This window comes from Ostrinia nubilalis, chromosome 17 (genome assembly GCF_963855985.1).
Source record: "Ostrinia nubilalis chromosome 17, ilOstNubi1.1, whole genome shotgun sequence".
In the NCBI taxonomy this organism is placed as follows: Eukaryota; Metazoa; Arthropoda; class Insecta; order Lepidoptera; family Crambidae; genus Ostrinia; species Ostrinia nubilalis.
The window spans coordinates 3,992,954-4,010,745 of NC_087104.1; the positions used below are offsets into that span (position 1 = coordinate 3,992,954).

The following is a 17,792-nucleotide window of genomic DNA, read 5'->3' on the forward strand; positions in this document are numbered from 1 at the left end:
TACTCTTATGGACATACTCGTACATCAACGCGTCCCAAACAATGTCAGAAATTCAAACAAGCCACGTTCTGACACTCTCTTTGATCATCGAAGTGCATCGTCAGTTTCTGCGAGAGACAGCAGAACTGAAATTCCAAGTTAGAATATAATTTTATTATACGAGACGGCAGAACTGAAAGGAATATTCCGCCCAATTCCACATTTTGTGCACGTGTTGCGATTATTATGTCACTCACACTCAATTTGGCCACTCTACGAGGGAAAGCAGTCTTAATAACATGTCTAATACAGGAATTGTAGTATTTCGTACTTAGGAATGATTTGATAGTTCATGTGGGATAAACTGAGCTTAAATGCAATGTTTTTTTATTGGAATATCCTAAAAAACATGTAAATTGTCACTTTCAAAAGTCGTCACTGCTGACACAGCAATTTATTTCAATGGAAAAGTACATTTTACCAACTTCTATTGCCAATTAAAGGCGTTTAAATAGGTACCTAAATAAATTTTAATGGGTCTAACCCTTTCCCTTGTTTGCTAGTAATAAACCATTCTATTAATATTTACAAGATGGCCGCCTTCGCATAGTAGGTAGATAAAGGCTGGACTTGTAAACAAGCAGTTACAGTTAAATAGTGTCAATTATACGTGTCACTTGCCGAGCTGACGTCAGCGCCAGGCGAGCCCCTGGCTACCTCACTGGGAGTCTGTGACGTAGTAAATTGACGCTTGAATAAAAGAACTATCTTATACATACTTGGAGCGCTGCGGATGAATAGCTTGAATCGCTTGAATGAACGGGGTCCGTGGTTCGATTCTTAGCTAGATCAATTTAGAACACGAGCTTGGTTTAATATAGTTTTAAAAACTGGCTTATGGTGTGCCACTTTATTGATGAAAAAAAGCTTCAACTATTAGGGCGTAGGTATCCCATTAATTAATAAGTAAAGTTTAATAAAAATAGGAGGATTGAAGGAGTAACGAATTTATTACACTCATTCTGCCGAACTTTTGCGAGGCTCTACGTTAAACCAATATAACCAACATTGATGATTAGAAAGTTTCTAATCATCTAGCTAGTTTTCGGGGGAGCATATTGATTCAATCCTGGTAATATCCTAATCATATAGACAAGCGCTCAAATATTATTACCTACCTCTTCCCTACTCTCGAAGTTATTGACATATCTATTATCGTTTCCTTACGAAAGACATATCCTCCATATATGAAATTATTAGTGGCCGTTACATTAGTATGTTTTATTGTCACATACAAAAGGAGTCGCAAAAAACCAAATAACATCTCCCATGGGCTGTTCTCGCTGACATGCTTCCTTGAAAATCCCAATTTATTGCGATCCACCCTCATTTCAAGGAAATCTTTATTTGGATGTTACTGACTTCCAAAACCTCTGGCAACATATTATTCAGAAAAATAGAAATACGTAATGTCAACTAGAGAAATAGTAAGCAATATTTTTATCTAAGTATTTGGTTTCCGAATAATGGCGTACCTATTGTGTAGTGAGTCTATTTCTACTTGTAGGTATTTACCTATATTTGATATTATTTAGCCTTAGTTCTAAAAATTATAACTCACTAGCGACCACCCGCGAATCCGTACGCGTGGATCCCGTTTTACCCCTTTGGGAATTTTGCAATATCCCGTCTTAGTGAGCATCTACGTTCTGAAAGGAACCCCCATGCAAAATTTGGGGATCCTAGCACTTGTAGTTTCTGAGATTTTGTGATGAGTAAGTCAGTCAATCAGTGACCTTTCGGTTTTATAGATATAGCTATCGTAAAATAATGTTAAAGTTAGTCTTACATACATGAAAGCATCATAAACATTCGGGGCGGGAGGAGTAGGAGTACGCGTAATGATTTTGCTGTCAATATGCCAAATCCAGAGTGACGGATGAGTGTGTAATTTATTCAGAGCTTTTTATTAATATGCTCAAAATATTAAACAAATATTATGTCTGCTACATAAATCAGTATCTTCATAAGGCTATCGTATCAATATTACGAGTATACTTTGAAGAAAGTACCACCACACCTTTGAGGCAGAAGATAATTATGAAAGACGATTGAAATACTTTCAGTTAACACTGATTGAAGCATCATTTTTATTTTCCACGAAATTGAAACATCCATGCATAAGCATACAAACTAGTGTATCACTATGTACCTTCATATCAAGAGCTTAACGAGTAATAACAACTCACATACAAGTTGTAAACCATTGTTTAATCAATTAGGAAAGGTTAAATATACTTTGACACGAACTACCTGTTGTTACCGCCCTTCAAACTTTGACTGAAGGTAGACAGAATATCTAGGGCCTACGTAAACATTTAGTTTTACTTGTGACCAAATTAGGACGCAAATAGCTAAGCAGTTACTGAGCAAACTTTTTCTAAACTTTCGAATTCAAAACATTTCATGTAAAAGGGAAAAACATTTTGGATAGAATAACAGATATTATCATATAAAAAATAGAAAGCATATATTTGTTCTGTGACAGACTGAAATCTTCGCACGAAGCCGCGGGCGAAACCTAATTCCAATCTGGTAACGGTAACCAATACTTATTATTACAAAAAATATTCACACCCCATTTATTGTTTCTAAGAAAGGCAATTTATATTCTAATTGGTGCTTCAAACCGTGCGAAGAAGCGGGCTGTGATTGCGTTGCTCGACAATTGAGGCAATATCAACAGCGGAGATCCGGGCGGTTTTCTATTAGCTCAAGCTCTATTTAGAGGCCTGGCACGTTTAAACGGAACCTTAAACGTCTGATGAATACTTTTTATATTAATAATTGGAGTACGTTTGACCAGTAGGTCTAAGAAAACGACGATGATAATAATTATTTGATTTGATACGACGCAGAAAAATTGTATTGTGTTACAGACAAAAAGCACACAAAAAGCGAGCTGCGAAGACGTAAAAACAATTGACAGCTTTTTTTCCTTTTTTTCTTTTTTTTTATAAAAATTTATCGAATCAGCCAGTATGCTGAGCATGGAGGTATTAAACATACCCCCCCACTTGAAATCACTTAGGGATTTCAAAAAAAAGTAAATTAAACCTCTTCAAGAGGAAAAGAAGAAATAATAAAACACTGCACGCATTCTTACAGGGACAGTGAAAATTAAATTATATTGCACTCTAGCAACAACTTAAAAGTCGCAAGGATAAGTACTTGCATTAAAACAAAATGAATGAATGAATTAATTAAGAAACAAAAATAAAACTTCCCTAGACCTATATACATAATACACCTCAAAGCGGGAAAAAAACCTTTGAGTTTCGTTAAGATACCGTTTCGCTCCTATGAAATTTCTACCGCAGTCACTGATTATGAGCCTGCACAGTCCACGGTTTGAAACAACCTATCAAGGGCTGCTATAAAAGCTGGAGTCGACAAGTCAGTAACAACCTCCAAATGAACAGCCTTAACTGCCAAGCAGACCATAATGCAAACGTATGTCTTATAAGTGCGAGCGTTACGTCTAGTGCTTTCTTTGACAGTGAAAGGTCCGGCGAAATCTATTCCAATATTTTGAAAACAACGAGCTAGTCTGTTGTAGGTACTCTCGGGCCTAGAAGATCTCCCATTAAGGGCTGTGCTGGTAATGGCTTGACCTTGAAGCATGTGACACATTTCGCAAGTCTGGATCTTATCATATTGTGAATACCAAGAATCCAGTATTTTCATTGTACCAAGGATTGAAGGACACGCGACCCACAGTGTAAGTATACCCGGTGGTAGTGATCAATAATTAGCTTCGACAAATGACAAGCAGAAATGAGTGAATCGCTGTTAATGGAAGCTGCGCATTACGCAAACGCCCCCCCACACGCAGTAATCCAGCTTCATCAATGAATGGACTGAGCTTGAGCAGCGATTTGTTACATCTGGAACTGGAGTTGGTAGCAAAAGAGTCCAGGACTTTAGAAAAATGGCGTCTCTGTTCATTATGAATAAGAACTACCAGTGAGTTCTTAAGTTCCGTGGTAGTCAAATCCGTGTTATGTTCACGGTCGTCCCTTTTCTTTTTCAAGTTGCCGATGAACCGAAGGCACCATGCGAGAACACGCTGAGAACGTAAAAATGATGAAGATCTTTTCACGAGCTCTCTAATCGCATCAATATTAGTGTCCTTTGACGCAGTTAAGGTATGAGAAGCCGCCGGTTTCAATTCGGGTACAATATCTGGAGGGCTGATATCCGTTTGCACGGGCCACAACGATTTCTCAGTTACAAGCCAAGCAGGACCATGCCACCAAACTTGGTGAGAAACAAGCTGGGAACAGCGAAATCCACGGCTGCATAAATCCGCAGGGTTATCATGCGTTGCTACGTGCTTCCAGTTATCAACACTGAGATCATCCGTAATTTTTACGACTCTGTGAGCAACGAACATTTTCAATTTGTGTGGTGCTGTATTCAACCATGCCAACACAACGTTACTTTCTGTAAACGCCGTAACCTGAACGATGTTAATTTTGTTTTCCAGTAGTTGGTACATGTTCTTGAGGACGCGTGAAAGCAGTGCGGCACCTAGTAATTCCAAGCGATTAATAGTCACAGGCTTAATTGGAGCAACGCGAGACTTGGCTATCAGCAGATGAGAGGTTTTGGGCTCATCTAACGTAAGTAAATATACGCAGCATCCATACGCCTTGGAAGATCCATCACAGAATCCCACTAGTTCACATCTAGCAGTAGTTGAGTGAACTACTTGCCGAGGTATACTGATACTAGATAAATTTGTCAGTTCTCGTACGAAATCTTGCCATTTCTGTAACATTTCAGTAGAAACTGGTTCGTCCCAGTCTAGTTGTAGACGCCACAGTTCTTGTATAAACATCTTGGCCAATAGTACCACTGGCGTTAGCCATCCGAGTGGATCATAAATTCTTGCCACACTCGAGAGAACAATCTGCTTGGTACAAGCCGGGTTCATTTCTGAATGAGTGTAAGTAAACTTGTCATTGAGTGGGTCCCACTGAATGCCCAGAATTTTGAGTGTACGTTGATTTTCTTTATCACAAAACGCTTTAGGTGTTTGACAATGATCAGCTGGAAGATGTGAAAGAAAATCAAGAGAATTACTGCTCCATTTACGCAGCTCAAATTTTCCACAATCGAGTAAGTTTATTAGCTCGTCTTTTATTTCTAAGGCAACGTCCACCGACGGAGCTGTCACCACGATATCATCCATAAAGGTGTCTTTGAGCAATGCAGTTGCTGCACGAGGCCATTGCTCACCATGATCCTGAGCCAACTGATGAAGTGTACGAATAGCCAGATAAGGTGAGCTACTCACACCGTAAGTCACAGTGTTTAATTCAAATTCACTCACAGTCTCTTCCGGTGAGTCTCTCCAGAATATATGTTGATATTGTCTGTCCTCGGGACGCAGATCAATATTTCTGTACATCTTAGATATGTCAGCTGTAAAAACTATACCATCCAGCCGAAGTGCTGTGATAATATCAACAACGTCATTCTGTAGTTTCGGTCCAGTATAAACAATGTCATTTAATGATTTTCCATTTCCAGTCTTCGCGCTAGCATCAAAGACTACACGGAGTTTTGTGCTGCTGCTCTCCGGGCGAATCACACAATGATGTGGTATGATGTTTCCATTCGCACCTGAAGGTGAATCCACTAAAGTCATGTGTCCCAAATCAGAATACTCTTGCATGAACTGAACATAGTCAGCTTTCAACTGTTGGTGACGAATAAGTCGCTTTTCCAAATTATGTAAGCGAGACATAGACATTTGATGCGAATCACCCAATTCTTCAGGAGGATCCTTAAGCATTATAGGCACCACATAACGGCCATCTGAGTTTCGCCTTACAAGATCAGAAAGCATGTTTTCACACTTCACGTCTTCTGGGTTAACAATCTTTACTATAGGAGGTTCTTCAACTTCCCAGAAACGCTTGACTACATTGTCTAGGGCAAGTGTAGAAGCGAAGAGAGAGGTGGTTGAAGTTGGTGGTCGACAAGAAAGATCCAATTTTCCACTGATCACCCATCCGAACACGCTGTGAAGAGCTACTGGCAAGTCAGAGCCAAAAGACAAACGTTGGCCATCATAGATGTTATGAAATAACTCTGCTCCAAGCAACAGATCAATTTCTGCAGGTCTATCAAACTGATTATCAGCTAACACCAAGTGTCTAAAAGAATCTCGAACGTGTGAAGGTACTTGCGCTGTTGGCATTTTATTTGTAATGGTATCCATTACGATTAGTGAGATTTCAAACCGAGGTTCTTCAGATAAACAGGGGTGGATAACGCATGACGTCACACCTTTCACCTGGTGTACAGTATTTTGTCCTAGTCCAGCAACTGTAATCCTACAGCGCCGCAATGGCAAGCCAAGCCGCTGAGCGCACGAAGAAGTCATGAAACAATCTTGGGCTCCACTATCGATAAGGGCTCGAACCTTAATCACACCGCTGGGACCACGAGCTTGAACAACACATGTGCCTAAAATCACTTGCGATTGGCCATGAGTTACATGAGCACTAGCATTCACTGCATTCACTGAAGTATCAGTGTTAGGTAACTGCTTGACAGTCAAAGAGGTACTGGGGCAAGCAGTCACATCCTCATGAAGTAGTGTGTGATGACGTTGCTTGCATTTTGAACAATTTGATTTAGAAAAACAATTATCTACCTGATGGTTCAGGCGTAAACAATTGCTGCAAAGGTTTTTTCTTTTAATAAAACTTAATTTATCAATGGTTGACATTCCATGAAAAACTGGACATTTGTAAATAGAATGATGAGAATAACCACAACATGAACAGCCAGGGAATTTATTTGATGCTGAATACACCCCTGTGTTCAAGTCTGGTTCGGAATTACAACCCTCCCCGTGATCATCAGAAGTCAAATACGGCCCTGTGCATGAGTTCGACCCTGTCTCTGAACACAATCCCGAATCAATAGGAAAAGAAGAAGATTTGTGATTATAGGGTAATTGTGCCGGTTTTCCGTCCAGCTCCTGTTTTCGTCCATTTGACCGACTTGCCACAAACAAATACGGAAAATTAGAATACAAACCTAACTTTCCGTGCAAGTTTGGACTTGTTACAATCTATAATATCTAAGTAACAGTTCTGCCTGCATGAAAATGTAATTTGACAAGTAATAACTCCAAAAAAATCTACGGAAGTTGCTGCTGCACACAGGTGAATGGAAAACGTCGTCAAGTTAGAAAAAAAACGTGCCGGTAGGGAACTTTCATGGTATGTTTAATTACTGTTTAGGCTACTTTACGTAATGTTTTTGGCACGTATGTCTAATTATTAGCATAATAAACACTATTTTAAGGGTTTAATAAAGTTTTTGTATAGAAATCTTAGATAATTAAGTGGACTAATACTAGCATAACAATTTTGTAAGATTTTGGTTTTCGTCCACGTGGACGGAAACCCTGACACCTAGTTAATATTTTTAATAATCATTTTACTTCAATGGACCTACAAAATACAATGTTTTTTCTTCCAATATGATCTTTATTGCTATTACATTAAACATTTTAGTTTACGTCCACTTTTTAACAGTGATAAACCCATAAAAACCGTTAAAAAGGTGTGGACGAAAACAAAAAACAGCTTTAAACGTTGTTGTGTTTTCGTCCATGACGTCATGAGCAAGCACTAGGGTGGACGAAAACCAAAATTAGCTATTCCTGTAGATTACTTTTCGTCCATTTGTCCTTCGACCTATTGAAATATTTTCCTAAATTTAGGTAAGAAACTTATTTAAATCTTTTTGATATCATTTGAAAGCTAACAAAATTACCTTTCAAATGATATACCACAATCCATAGTTACTGTATTGTAGAATTGGTTTTAAGTTAATAATTCAACTGCACCCATTTTTCTACACAGTGGTCGAAAACTAGCGTACACTAGGACGAAAACTAATTTTTTTGGACGAAAACTAGTGAAATCGCCTCTTTTGCATAAAATATTTTTTATAAAAAAACCCGTGGTATTTACTTATTGTCATATAATATTAACGTAAAGTAGACTATATAAGGACTAAAATGACATATGACACATATGAGTAAGGGTATTTTAAGATATTCATTTCGCATCACAAAGTTGGCAACTCTGATAATTGGACGAAAACTAGCGCACATACCCTAATTTGTTTTAGGTTTTGCACCCTGCTTAGAATTTGAATTTTGATAATTGTTTGTTTTAGTAGAATGACCGCAGGCTTCTAAAATTTTGATGTAATTTACCAAAAAAGTTTTTAAGTCTTCAAACTCAGGTACTATATTTCCAACCTTAAAGTTCTCACTCTCAAAACGCTCACGGGTTTGAGAATCTAATTTCTTGGATGCAAGATAGAATAAAATAAATTCACCAAAATTTGAAATTTTCATTGCTTTTAAAGCATTAACAGATTCTACTAGCAAGTTAGTTAACTTTTGCAATTCACTGAAACTATTTGTTTTCAATGGTGTGAAATTAAATATTTTTTCCTAATTGACAGCTAAAATTCTTTTGTTATCATATCTTTCAATCAATGCATTGAAGACAATTTCATAATTATCAGCAATTACTGGTATGCTTTTAACCGTTGACAATGCAGATCCAGTGAGACAAGAAAGCAAATAATGATATTTCTCAATAGTACTGAGGTTTGCGTTTTCATGAATTAAAGAAAGATATGTGTCATAAAATGTTCGCCATAACTCAAGATTGCCATCGAATTTTGGTAGGTCGATTTTTGGCAAACGAACCTGAGGACATTGTTTTGGTGACGCGGGGTCACTGACCTTACTCACGACCGCGGCAGAATTTGACGCTAACGACGGCAACACCTCGTCAGCCCAGGGCCGGATCTACCTATGGGCTGATTGGGCTGCAGCCCAGGGCCCCGGGGTTACAAGGGGCCCCCAGATCCCGCTAAAAAGTAGGCAATAATTTGAAAAAAAAAAATGAAAAAAAAGTGGTCTGTAAAGTCGGTTTACGGACGATATTATAGAGGTAAGGTAAATTTTGACGATATTAATGATACACTCTCACAGGTTCTACATTGGTTCACTGTTAACAACTTATTGTTAAATGCAAATAAAACTAAGTGCATTAAATTTAGCTTACCTAATGTGAGGCAGGTTTCCACGCAATTAATGGCGAAGAATGAACCATTAAATAGCATAAATTCCACAACATTCTTGGGAATCACTTTAGATGCTAAACTTCAGTGGGGTCCTCATATTGAAACTTTGTCAAAAAGGCTCAGTTCGGCTGCTTTTGCAGTGAGAAAGATAAGGCAATTAACTGACATTGAAACGGCAAGGCTAGTATATTTTAGCTATTTTCACAGTATAATGTCATACGGCATATTGTTGTGGGGCTCAGCCGCGGACATTGAAACTGCGTTTGTTCTGCAGAAGAGAGCAGTGCGGGCCATTTATAACCTTGGACCCCGATTTTCCTTGAAAGAATTTTTTAAGGAAATTAACATACTGACAGTAGCTTCACAGTTCATTTATGAAAACCTTTTATAGGTATGTTCGCAAAAATATAGAGCAATTCACGAAAAAGAGCGATTTGCATAACTTTAATACAAGAAACAAAAATAAACTTGCCGTTCCAAATTTCAGACTGCATAAGATTGGGAATTCATTTATGGGGAAATGTATTAAATTATTTAATAAATTACCACAAACTGTTGTAGAACTACCCATTCATAAATTCAAAGCACATATTAAAAGTACCTTAATGAAAAAGGGCTACTATAAAGTCGATGATTATTTAAAAGATAAAAATGTTTGGGATGCGTAACTGCCTAGCTCGCATAAATATTTATAACTATGTATTTTGAAAACCTGTAAACCTTTGAAAAAGAGGCTGACAATAGTGTCTGAGTTTCTTGCGCTGCTTCTTCTCAGCACTGGCCCATTTATTGGCCTGAAGCAGTGGTAGGGTTAATACTGGGACGTGTAAAAGTGCTTTTTTAAAGCCTACTTACAGAAATAAATGAGTTTTACTGAGTTTTTATTTTTACGTGACAACGTCATAAGAAAATATTGATTAAAAATTGCATACTAAACTTTTGAGATTTTTTTTAAATTTTTTTTCTTCCAATTATTTCTTGTAAAGAAAACGTAATAACTTTTAAACTAAGAGGTATATCCTGATAAAATAAAAACAGTAATAATGCTAAATATAGGTCTACCAGAATCTCATGGCAAACAAAAATATTGGAAAAGTGTGTTTTTCATATGGCAATTGTCTATGGTTTAATTGTCACCTGTCAAAGAAAATTATGAAATCTGTCAGCCGCTGCAAAAATTTTGTAATCTCTTCTTGACTATTTGTTATTTTTGCGAAAAAGTCGAAAAAGCTCAAGCAAGTCATATTGTTTTCAATGTGAATTGTAAAATAAGGCATAATTCAAAGTCAATCTTTGATTTTAAAGCGCGTCGTCGAGTTGACAGTAAGTTGGACTGAAATGTTTTGATACATTTAGTTTATTACCCAACTGCGTCAGAAGGAGGGTTATGTTTTTTATATTATTCTTAATAGATGCTTTATCGGGGTTTTCAGGTATATCTCACAAATTGGTGCAGAGGAATGGTCAAAATGTTATGACCATGTAAAGAAAATTGAAAAAGATTTCATCAAGCAAGATTGAATAATGGAGAAGTTTCTAATTTTTTCTTTTAAATAAACTTGAAATAAATATAAGTAAAACTAATAATAATTGTGAAAGAATCATGAAAATATCTCTACAAAAAGAAGTTTCAGGGCCCTAAAGTTGCGCATAACTATTCGCGCCATTTTGATCGGTGTATTCACGACAGTCATTCGGAGGACAAACAGTAAATCACCCCTGATGCAGTGCTGTAGACAGATCCATTTTTTTTTAATCTAGCAGTTTTTAATTTTTCAGCTAGGGTCACTCAAGAGTTTTCTAGTTCTGAATGAAGTGATAAGTTAAAAGTATGATGCATAATAAAATTAGTTACTTAAAGTAATATACGATTTATTTATTTTTCAAGACATTTTCCTATTAGTCTAAACAAATAAAGAAATTTTGACTTTGACTTTGACTTTATGTTAAAAACCTGTTTAACAACATTATTCATACACATACCTACCTAAAATGTATATTCGTACTTCATGTTCATCAATATTAAAGTCATAAAAGTAAAAAATTAAACAGTATTAAGATCGTTTATTCCAATTTCCCCAGTATTGCTCTCAACAAAGTTTATTTTCCCTATTTGCCATGAGATTCTGGTACACCTATAACAGGCGATACTAAAAAAATACATAAAATACTCAGAAAATGGCAACAAATAATAAAAAAATGATACATTTTGAGAAAAATCTGCATTTTAACCCATTATAGACTAGCGGTCCCATATGGTACCACTTTTTTGTGTGTTTTAATTTGGCTCTATACATTAACATGTGAAAAGATGCAGTGCTCTAATTGATGCAAGTCGTAGCCAATAGATATGGTCTATACTTCTAGGAATAAAAATTGACAGTTATTCTTTTCAGTTGTGTGTAATTGATGATTAAAGTGAGTGCATCAAATTTTTCTCTTAAAAATTGACGTGCCTTTCAAGTTAGTGATCATATATTTTTTTTATAACAGTGAAATACTAATTTTGTTAGAATCTTGTATTCTCCATAAGTGATCTTATTCTGAAATGGTGTAAAATTACGTCGATATGTGATAATAATGGGAAATATTGCATGTCAAAATTACTGGTACCGTACAGTACCGCTAGCCGCTTATCGTGTCTTTTTAATTATTTTATGATTTTAATGATTACCATATTTATTGGGAAGTATGTGATGTATTCAATGGTATATAAGGTATACAGGAAGATAAAGTAAAATAGTTTCCTATACTTTACAAAACCATGGGTTTTTATTTATTTTAGATAAAATTTATACGAAACATTGGCAGTTTTGGAGGACGATGAAGATCCCAAGACGAAGCAGATATTTATGAACGAACTCAAGAAAATTGCAACTCTCGAACAATATTAGAGTATAGAAAATATAACGTGGGGCTATGTGCAGCGTGCAATGCCAAGCTCCATTTCAAATTTTTGAATATTCAAAGATAAAAATGAACATTACTTAAGCCAATAAACACTTTTTTTACATTTAATGTCACTCCTGTTATTTGCTTGTATATTAATACTTATTATAATAAAAATAAAATATTTAATTTACCCTATTTTTATAAAGTCCTTGATAAAGTTATGTTTTAACCAACTGACACGGTAAGAGGCTAGCGGTACCATATGGTACCAGCATTTTTTTTCTAGCTTACAGGTCGGATATTTTTTTTAATGCTTGTATAGCATTATGTACACCATAATTAAGAATATATTTCAAAAAAACAAAAATCTGACACTTCAAGAAAACTCAGTCTATAATGGGTTAATTCGTGTTTTTTTGGTTATTTGATAAATTCCAAATAATGCCCCCATAACAGATTGTTTTTATTACTTTGTGTTATTCTTTATCGTATTACCTTTGTAAACCTAAAAATAGCTTGTCTCTATCCCTATCACAATGTTTGCAATGATCGTTTGAACTAAGCCTCTCCGGGCGCGCCATTCAACGCTTCGTTAACAACGAAACTGAAAGTGGCTCTAGATTTGTAATTTTGATAAAAACAAGTTACATTTCAAATAAAAACAAAAGATTTCGAAGTAAAATAAGCATTTTAGTTAAAATTAAAATTGTCTCTACCTGTAGCGGAGAATAATGTGGTGGCAGGCCTTTGTTCAAACGATCATAGCAAATGTTGTGATAGGGATAGAGACTTCCGATTTTTGGTTTTACAAAATTAATACGATAGAGAATAATACAAAGTAATAAAAACCACCTGTTATGGGGGCATTTTTTGGAGAAAGAAGAACCGTCACGCCCCATACAAAAAAAACCCAGACCCGACAGAAACGAGACATACCTCAGTTTTTTTGTCATGTCTTAATTAGTTAAATTATATATTTTTTATATTCGAAATCTATGTATAACACCAAAATATTACCCTTTGTTTTTGTTCAGGCGTTATACAAAAACTAATACAAAATGATTATTTATCACCAAAATTGGTAAATGTATGTACCTAAATGTCTATTACAGCTGCTATGGAATGTATCTAGGTGACCTGGAGATACAGCCGGATTATACAGGGTGGTTATACATATGGAACGATAAGTGATCTCACTCGATTATTTCTAAACTATACAAGATATCGAAAAACTAGTTACTGATTCTGAAAGTGCTTCACGAGCTCTTTCAAATGGTACCAATAACAGGTTACAAATTATGGAAGCTGGTAACATTGAATTTTTGGATTTTGTAACTTCTCGTTTCCACCCTGTATAATCCGGCTGTATCTCCAGGTCACCTAGATACATTCCATAGCAGCTTTAATAGACATTTAGGTACATACATTTACCAATTTTGGTGATAAATAGTAATTTTGTATTAGTTTTTGTATAACGCCTGAACAAAAAAAACAAAGGGTAATATTTTGGTGTTATACATAGATTTCGAATATAAAAAATATATAATTTAACTAATTAAGACATGACAAAAAAACTGTGGTATGTCTCGTTTCTGTCGGGCCTGGGTCACAGATGACCGTTCTTCTTTATCAAATAACCAAAAAAACACGAATTTAAAAGCAGATTTTTTTCAAAAAGTTTAATTTTTCATTATTTGTTGGCATTTTCTGGGCATTTTATGTATTTTTTTAGTATCGCCTGTTATTTAGCATTGTTACTGTTTTTATTTTATCAGGATATACCTCTTAGTTTAAAAGTTATTACGTTTTCTTTACAAGAAGTAATTGACAGAAAAAAAAATTTAAAAAAAATCTAAAAAATTTGGTATGCAATTTTTAATCAATATTTTCTTATGACGTTGTCGCGTAAAAATATCGTCCGTAAACCGACTTTACAGACAACTATTTTTTTTTTCAAATTATTGCCTACTTTTTAGCGGGATCTGGGGGCCCCTTGTAACCCCGGGGCCCTTACTTTACCTAACGTAAGTAATTGGCAGAAAAAAAATCAAAAAATTTTTGACCTCTTTTTTGTCGATAAAAATAGGTCTAGTTTCACCTATTTTCATATGTGCACTTAATCGTGACTCACACTGTATGTATAAGAATAATAATATATCATTATTGGCTCTGTGCACGATTATAGCGCCAACTAGCGTCCACAACTTTGTGGGCTCTGTAACATTGACATTTAGGTCGTTTATTTGTGAAAAAATATCGAAATGAAAAAATAACAAATATTTTCGACTAATAAATTGTTGTAATACCACGATTTGGGTGGAAAAAAGGTTTTGAAATCATTTTGGCCATTCAAATCAAATGAGGTAAGTCCGAAAAGTGTGTTTAATTTTCATTGTGTCAGGGTTTGTTTACTTCATTTAGTTTAGAAAAAGCTACTTTAACGGTTTCATTATATAAAAGTAAATATATTTAAATGTTCCTGTATCGCTAGTAATAAATTAAATATCGTTTTCAGATCGAAATGAGTATTGTTTTGAAGACCGGGTTTGTGAGTGTTACAATATCAAATTCCAACCACAAACCGTATTTAAAGGAAAGTTGGTGATATTGGCTGGACAAGTCCGAGATGTAGAAGAATTAAGAACAAAACAAGGGCAGAGTTCAATAATTCACGCTCTCATCATAAGGCAAACATCTGTGCACAACAACTACTGTGACTCATTTTTGTACTACCACGTTGTATAGTCTAGTTATTTCCAAATTGTAAACGGCTATTAAACCAGCCCTATCGAAATACAGTCCACTCTTTTATTTAAGTTCCCAGTAGGACCCTTTTCATGCGATTAATTAATGATATTAAAATGTATTGTGTAGAATCGCTTTGCCATTGACAGATACATCTGATGACAGAGCTTACATTATTTCTACTTTTGACCACCATGAGCGCTGCGATAGATTATGTTACCCCCACCTAGTACTTCGCACCCAGCGAATAGAAACAGTTTTTTGGCATGGCTATTAGTTGAGTGAGTACTAAGATAGGCCCCCAAGTAGTTTCAGCCCAGGGCCCCACAAATTCACGATCCGGCCCTGCGTCAGCCACCGAAACAACGGAATAATACAACAAATCAAATGATTCTACCTTCTTGTAATCAATTTGTGTGTCTGGATTAATTGTTAATATTAACCGATTTATTTCGTCTGTAACTTCGACAAATTCAGTTCGAATAGCATCTATGCGCTTAAAACGACTTTTAAATATCGCAAGTTTGCTCCTGTCTGTGGTAATATGTTGAGATAAATCGTACAATATTTGAATCTCACGAAATACATACTCCCGACGAGTATTCAGTAAAGTTAACTTTGAATCATCATCCATTTTGGATATTAATTGCTAATACGACAAAACGTTAAGTTTTCAACGATGACAATGAGTGTGAAATGACAATTTATTTATTACGATTTTACGAAATAATTGACAAGTAAAACTGTGTTTGCTTGAGTCAACGTTTAAATAACGTAAAAGTAATACAATAAAGTTTGAATTGATCATGAATATTGCCAATACGACATAATGTTCAAGTTTTCAACGATGAAAATAAGTTTGAAATGACGAGTTATTTATTACGATTTTACGAAATAATTGACAAGTAAAACTGTGTTTGCTTGAGTCAACGTTTAAATAACGTAAAAGTAATACAATAAAGTTTGAATTGATCATGAATATTGCCAATACGACATAATGTTCAAGTTTTCAACGATGAAAATAAGTTTGAAATGACGAGTTATTTATTACGATTTTACGAAATAATTGACAAGTAAAACTGTGTTTGCTTGAGTCAACGTTTAAATAACGTAAAAGTAATACAATAAAGTTTGAATTTTCGACTTACGAAATTAACAATGGCGTGCTAAAAAGTGCTACCTGGAAATTTTAGAATTTTCGATGAGCGTTTTTTATTGACTGTAGAATCCAAAGAGCTATTCGTGCTCGAAATGACCACAAAAAATATGGAGTACGTTTGACCAGTAGGTCTAAGAAAACGACGATGATAATATTTGATTTGATACGACGCAGAAAAATTGTATTGTGTTACAGACAAAAAGCGAGCTGCGAAGACGTAAAAACAATTGACAGCTTTTTTTCCTTTTTTTCTTTTTTTTTATAAAAATTTATCGAATCAGCCAGTATGCTGAGCATGGAGGTATTAAACAATAATGATTATTCGTTACCGATAATAACCATTTTGTTTTTTCGATTTATTTTAACCTTTTTTTTATTTAATGATGAAATGTTTTTAATTATTAAATAAAATACTGTTATTAGGGTATAATGTTGAAAAGGACGTCTGAAAATACCCATCATCATCTCACAGAAAAAAGGTAAGTAGAATAAGTTCTCTTCGTAAAAGTAAAAAATCAGTCTCACTCAAGCGAGCTTTTAAAGCTCTCGTTGCACTTGGTACTAAGCGCTAGTCTGGGACTCTTTAGAAACCTAATTAAGTACGCTTGTAATCCAAGATGAGCTCTGGTATTTAAAACAATCTTTATTGACTAGACCGTGTAAAAATAACAACCTGTTTTTTAAAGGGTTTAACGTTGACTTTGATTATTATGTTCCTGAATGATTTGTTGCAAAACTAGCTAGTAAATACCCGGCATGTCAAAAAATTTATAGGAACATTATAGTACAATAAATTATAAATACTTACATCTATAGACACTGCAATCAGCGAGGCACTAGCAATCCAAAAATCCGTTTGGACCTAAAACAAAGAAAATATTTTATTGTAAACATCCATTCGAGTAATTTTTACATGAAGATTTTCAAAGTTATACTTAGTTTTAATGAACTAGTTATAATAAGTGTAAGTAAATTTCTTAGGATAACTTTCACAATTTTCGAGACTCTACCTCACGTGTTTTTACATCTAAACTCCGATTAAGTTTCTTGAAAATATATGAAACTTGGCAAAATTGCATTAATATGTATATGTAAGTAACTTCATTAATGTATGTAGTTTTAAGCTTAAATGTATAGTCAGCATCAAATAGTTCGTAACATCCTAAGTAAAAGGAGAAATAAGTAATTACACTTTACTCGTGTTTAGTACCGAAGTTTCAAAAAGCTTCTTATTCCAGGTCACTTTTGCAGATTTAATACGATAATTTCTTTCATTACTTTGAGGTGAATGGAACAGTCAATAGGGCTACCTACAGAAGTATTTGAGAGCCATCGTAAACGTGGAAGTACCTTTTGGACCCTGAACCATAATTAAAGGCCCTCAAAGTAATTAAAGATCTTGGAGAGTCAAAGGGACGTTGGAAAACGAATCTGAAAAATCGGCCAAGTGTGTGCCGAAACAATTGGTGGGCACGAATTGTAAGACGTAGCTACTTGATCTGAGACTTATACATACATTTATACATAGAGTAGTAGTAGAGTCGTACTTCGTATCTTTAGCTAATTATTTCCGATACACAACCGACTTCTTCTAGTTGGAATTGCATTCAATTCACTTGAATACAGTAACAAGTCACTACAGAAATTCTTTTGACTTTTAGATAGAACCAGATAGATTGCCGGAGAAAATGTAGGTCTTTATTGCCCAAATGCGCTACGCAAACACAGCAGGGTTTTGCGTTAATCGCTTCAAAAAATATTAAAACTGTGATTAACAATTACCTATATTAGAATCTGGTTAAAAATATCCACCAATATTTAA

At 35.1% G+C, this 17,792-nt stretch overlaps 2 protein-coding genes across 2 annotated transcripts in view; both read right to left on the reverse strand.

The window, feature by feature from the left end:
* Nucleotides 1–17,792, reverse strand: part of LOC135079864 (adipokinetic hormone/corazonin-related peptide receptor variant I) — a 131,475-nt gene that overhangs the window by 54,522 nt on the left and 59,161 nt on the right. The window contains exon 2 of the mRNA XM_063974477.1: nucleotides 16,779–16,832. The gene's annotated coding sequence lies outside the window, so the exon portion shown is untranslated. The remainder of the gene's footprint in view (nucleotides 1–16,778; nucleotides 16,833–17,792) is intronic.
* On the reverse strand, nucleotides 3,791–6,271 carry LOC135080203 (uncharacterized). Its single transcript, XM_063974886.1, has one exon. It carries the CDS (start codon nucleotides 6,269–6,271, stop codon nucleotides 3,791–3,793), a length of 2,481 nt encoding a protein of 826 aa, XP_063830956.1.

Coding starts and splice junctions, on each gene's coding strand:
- LOC135080203 (XM_063974886.1), bottom strand. CDS start 6,271: ATGGATACCATTACAAATAAAATGCCAACAGCGCAAGTACCTTCACAC.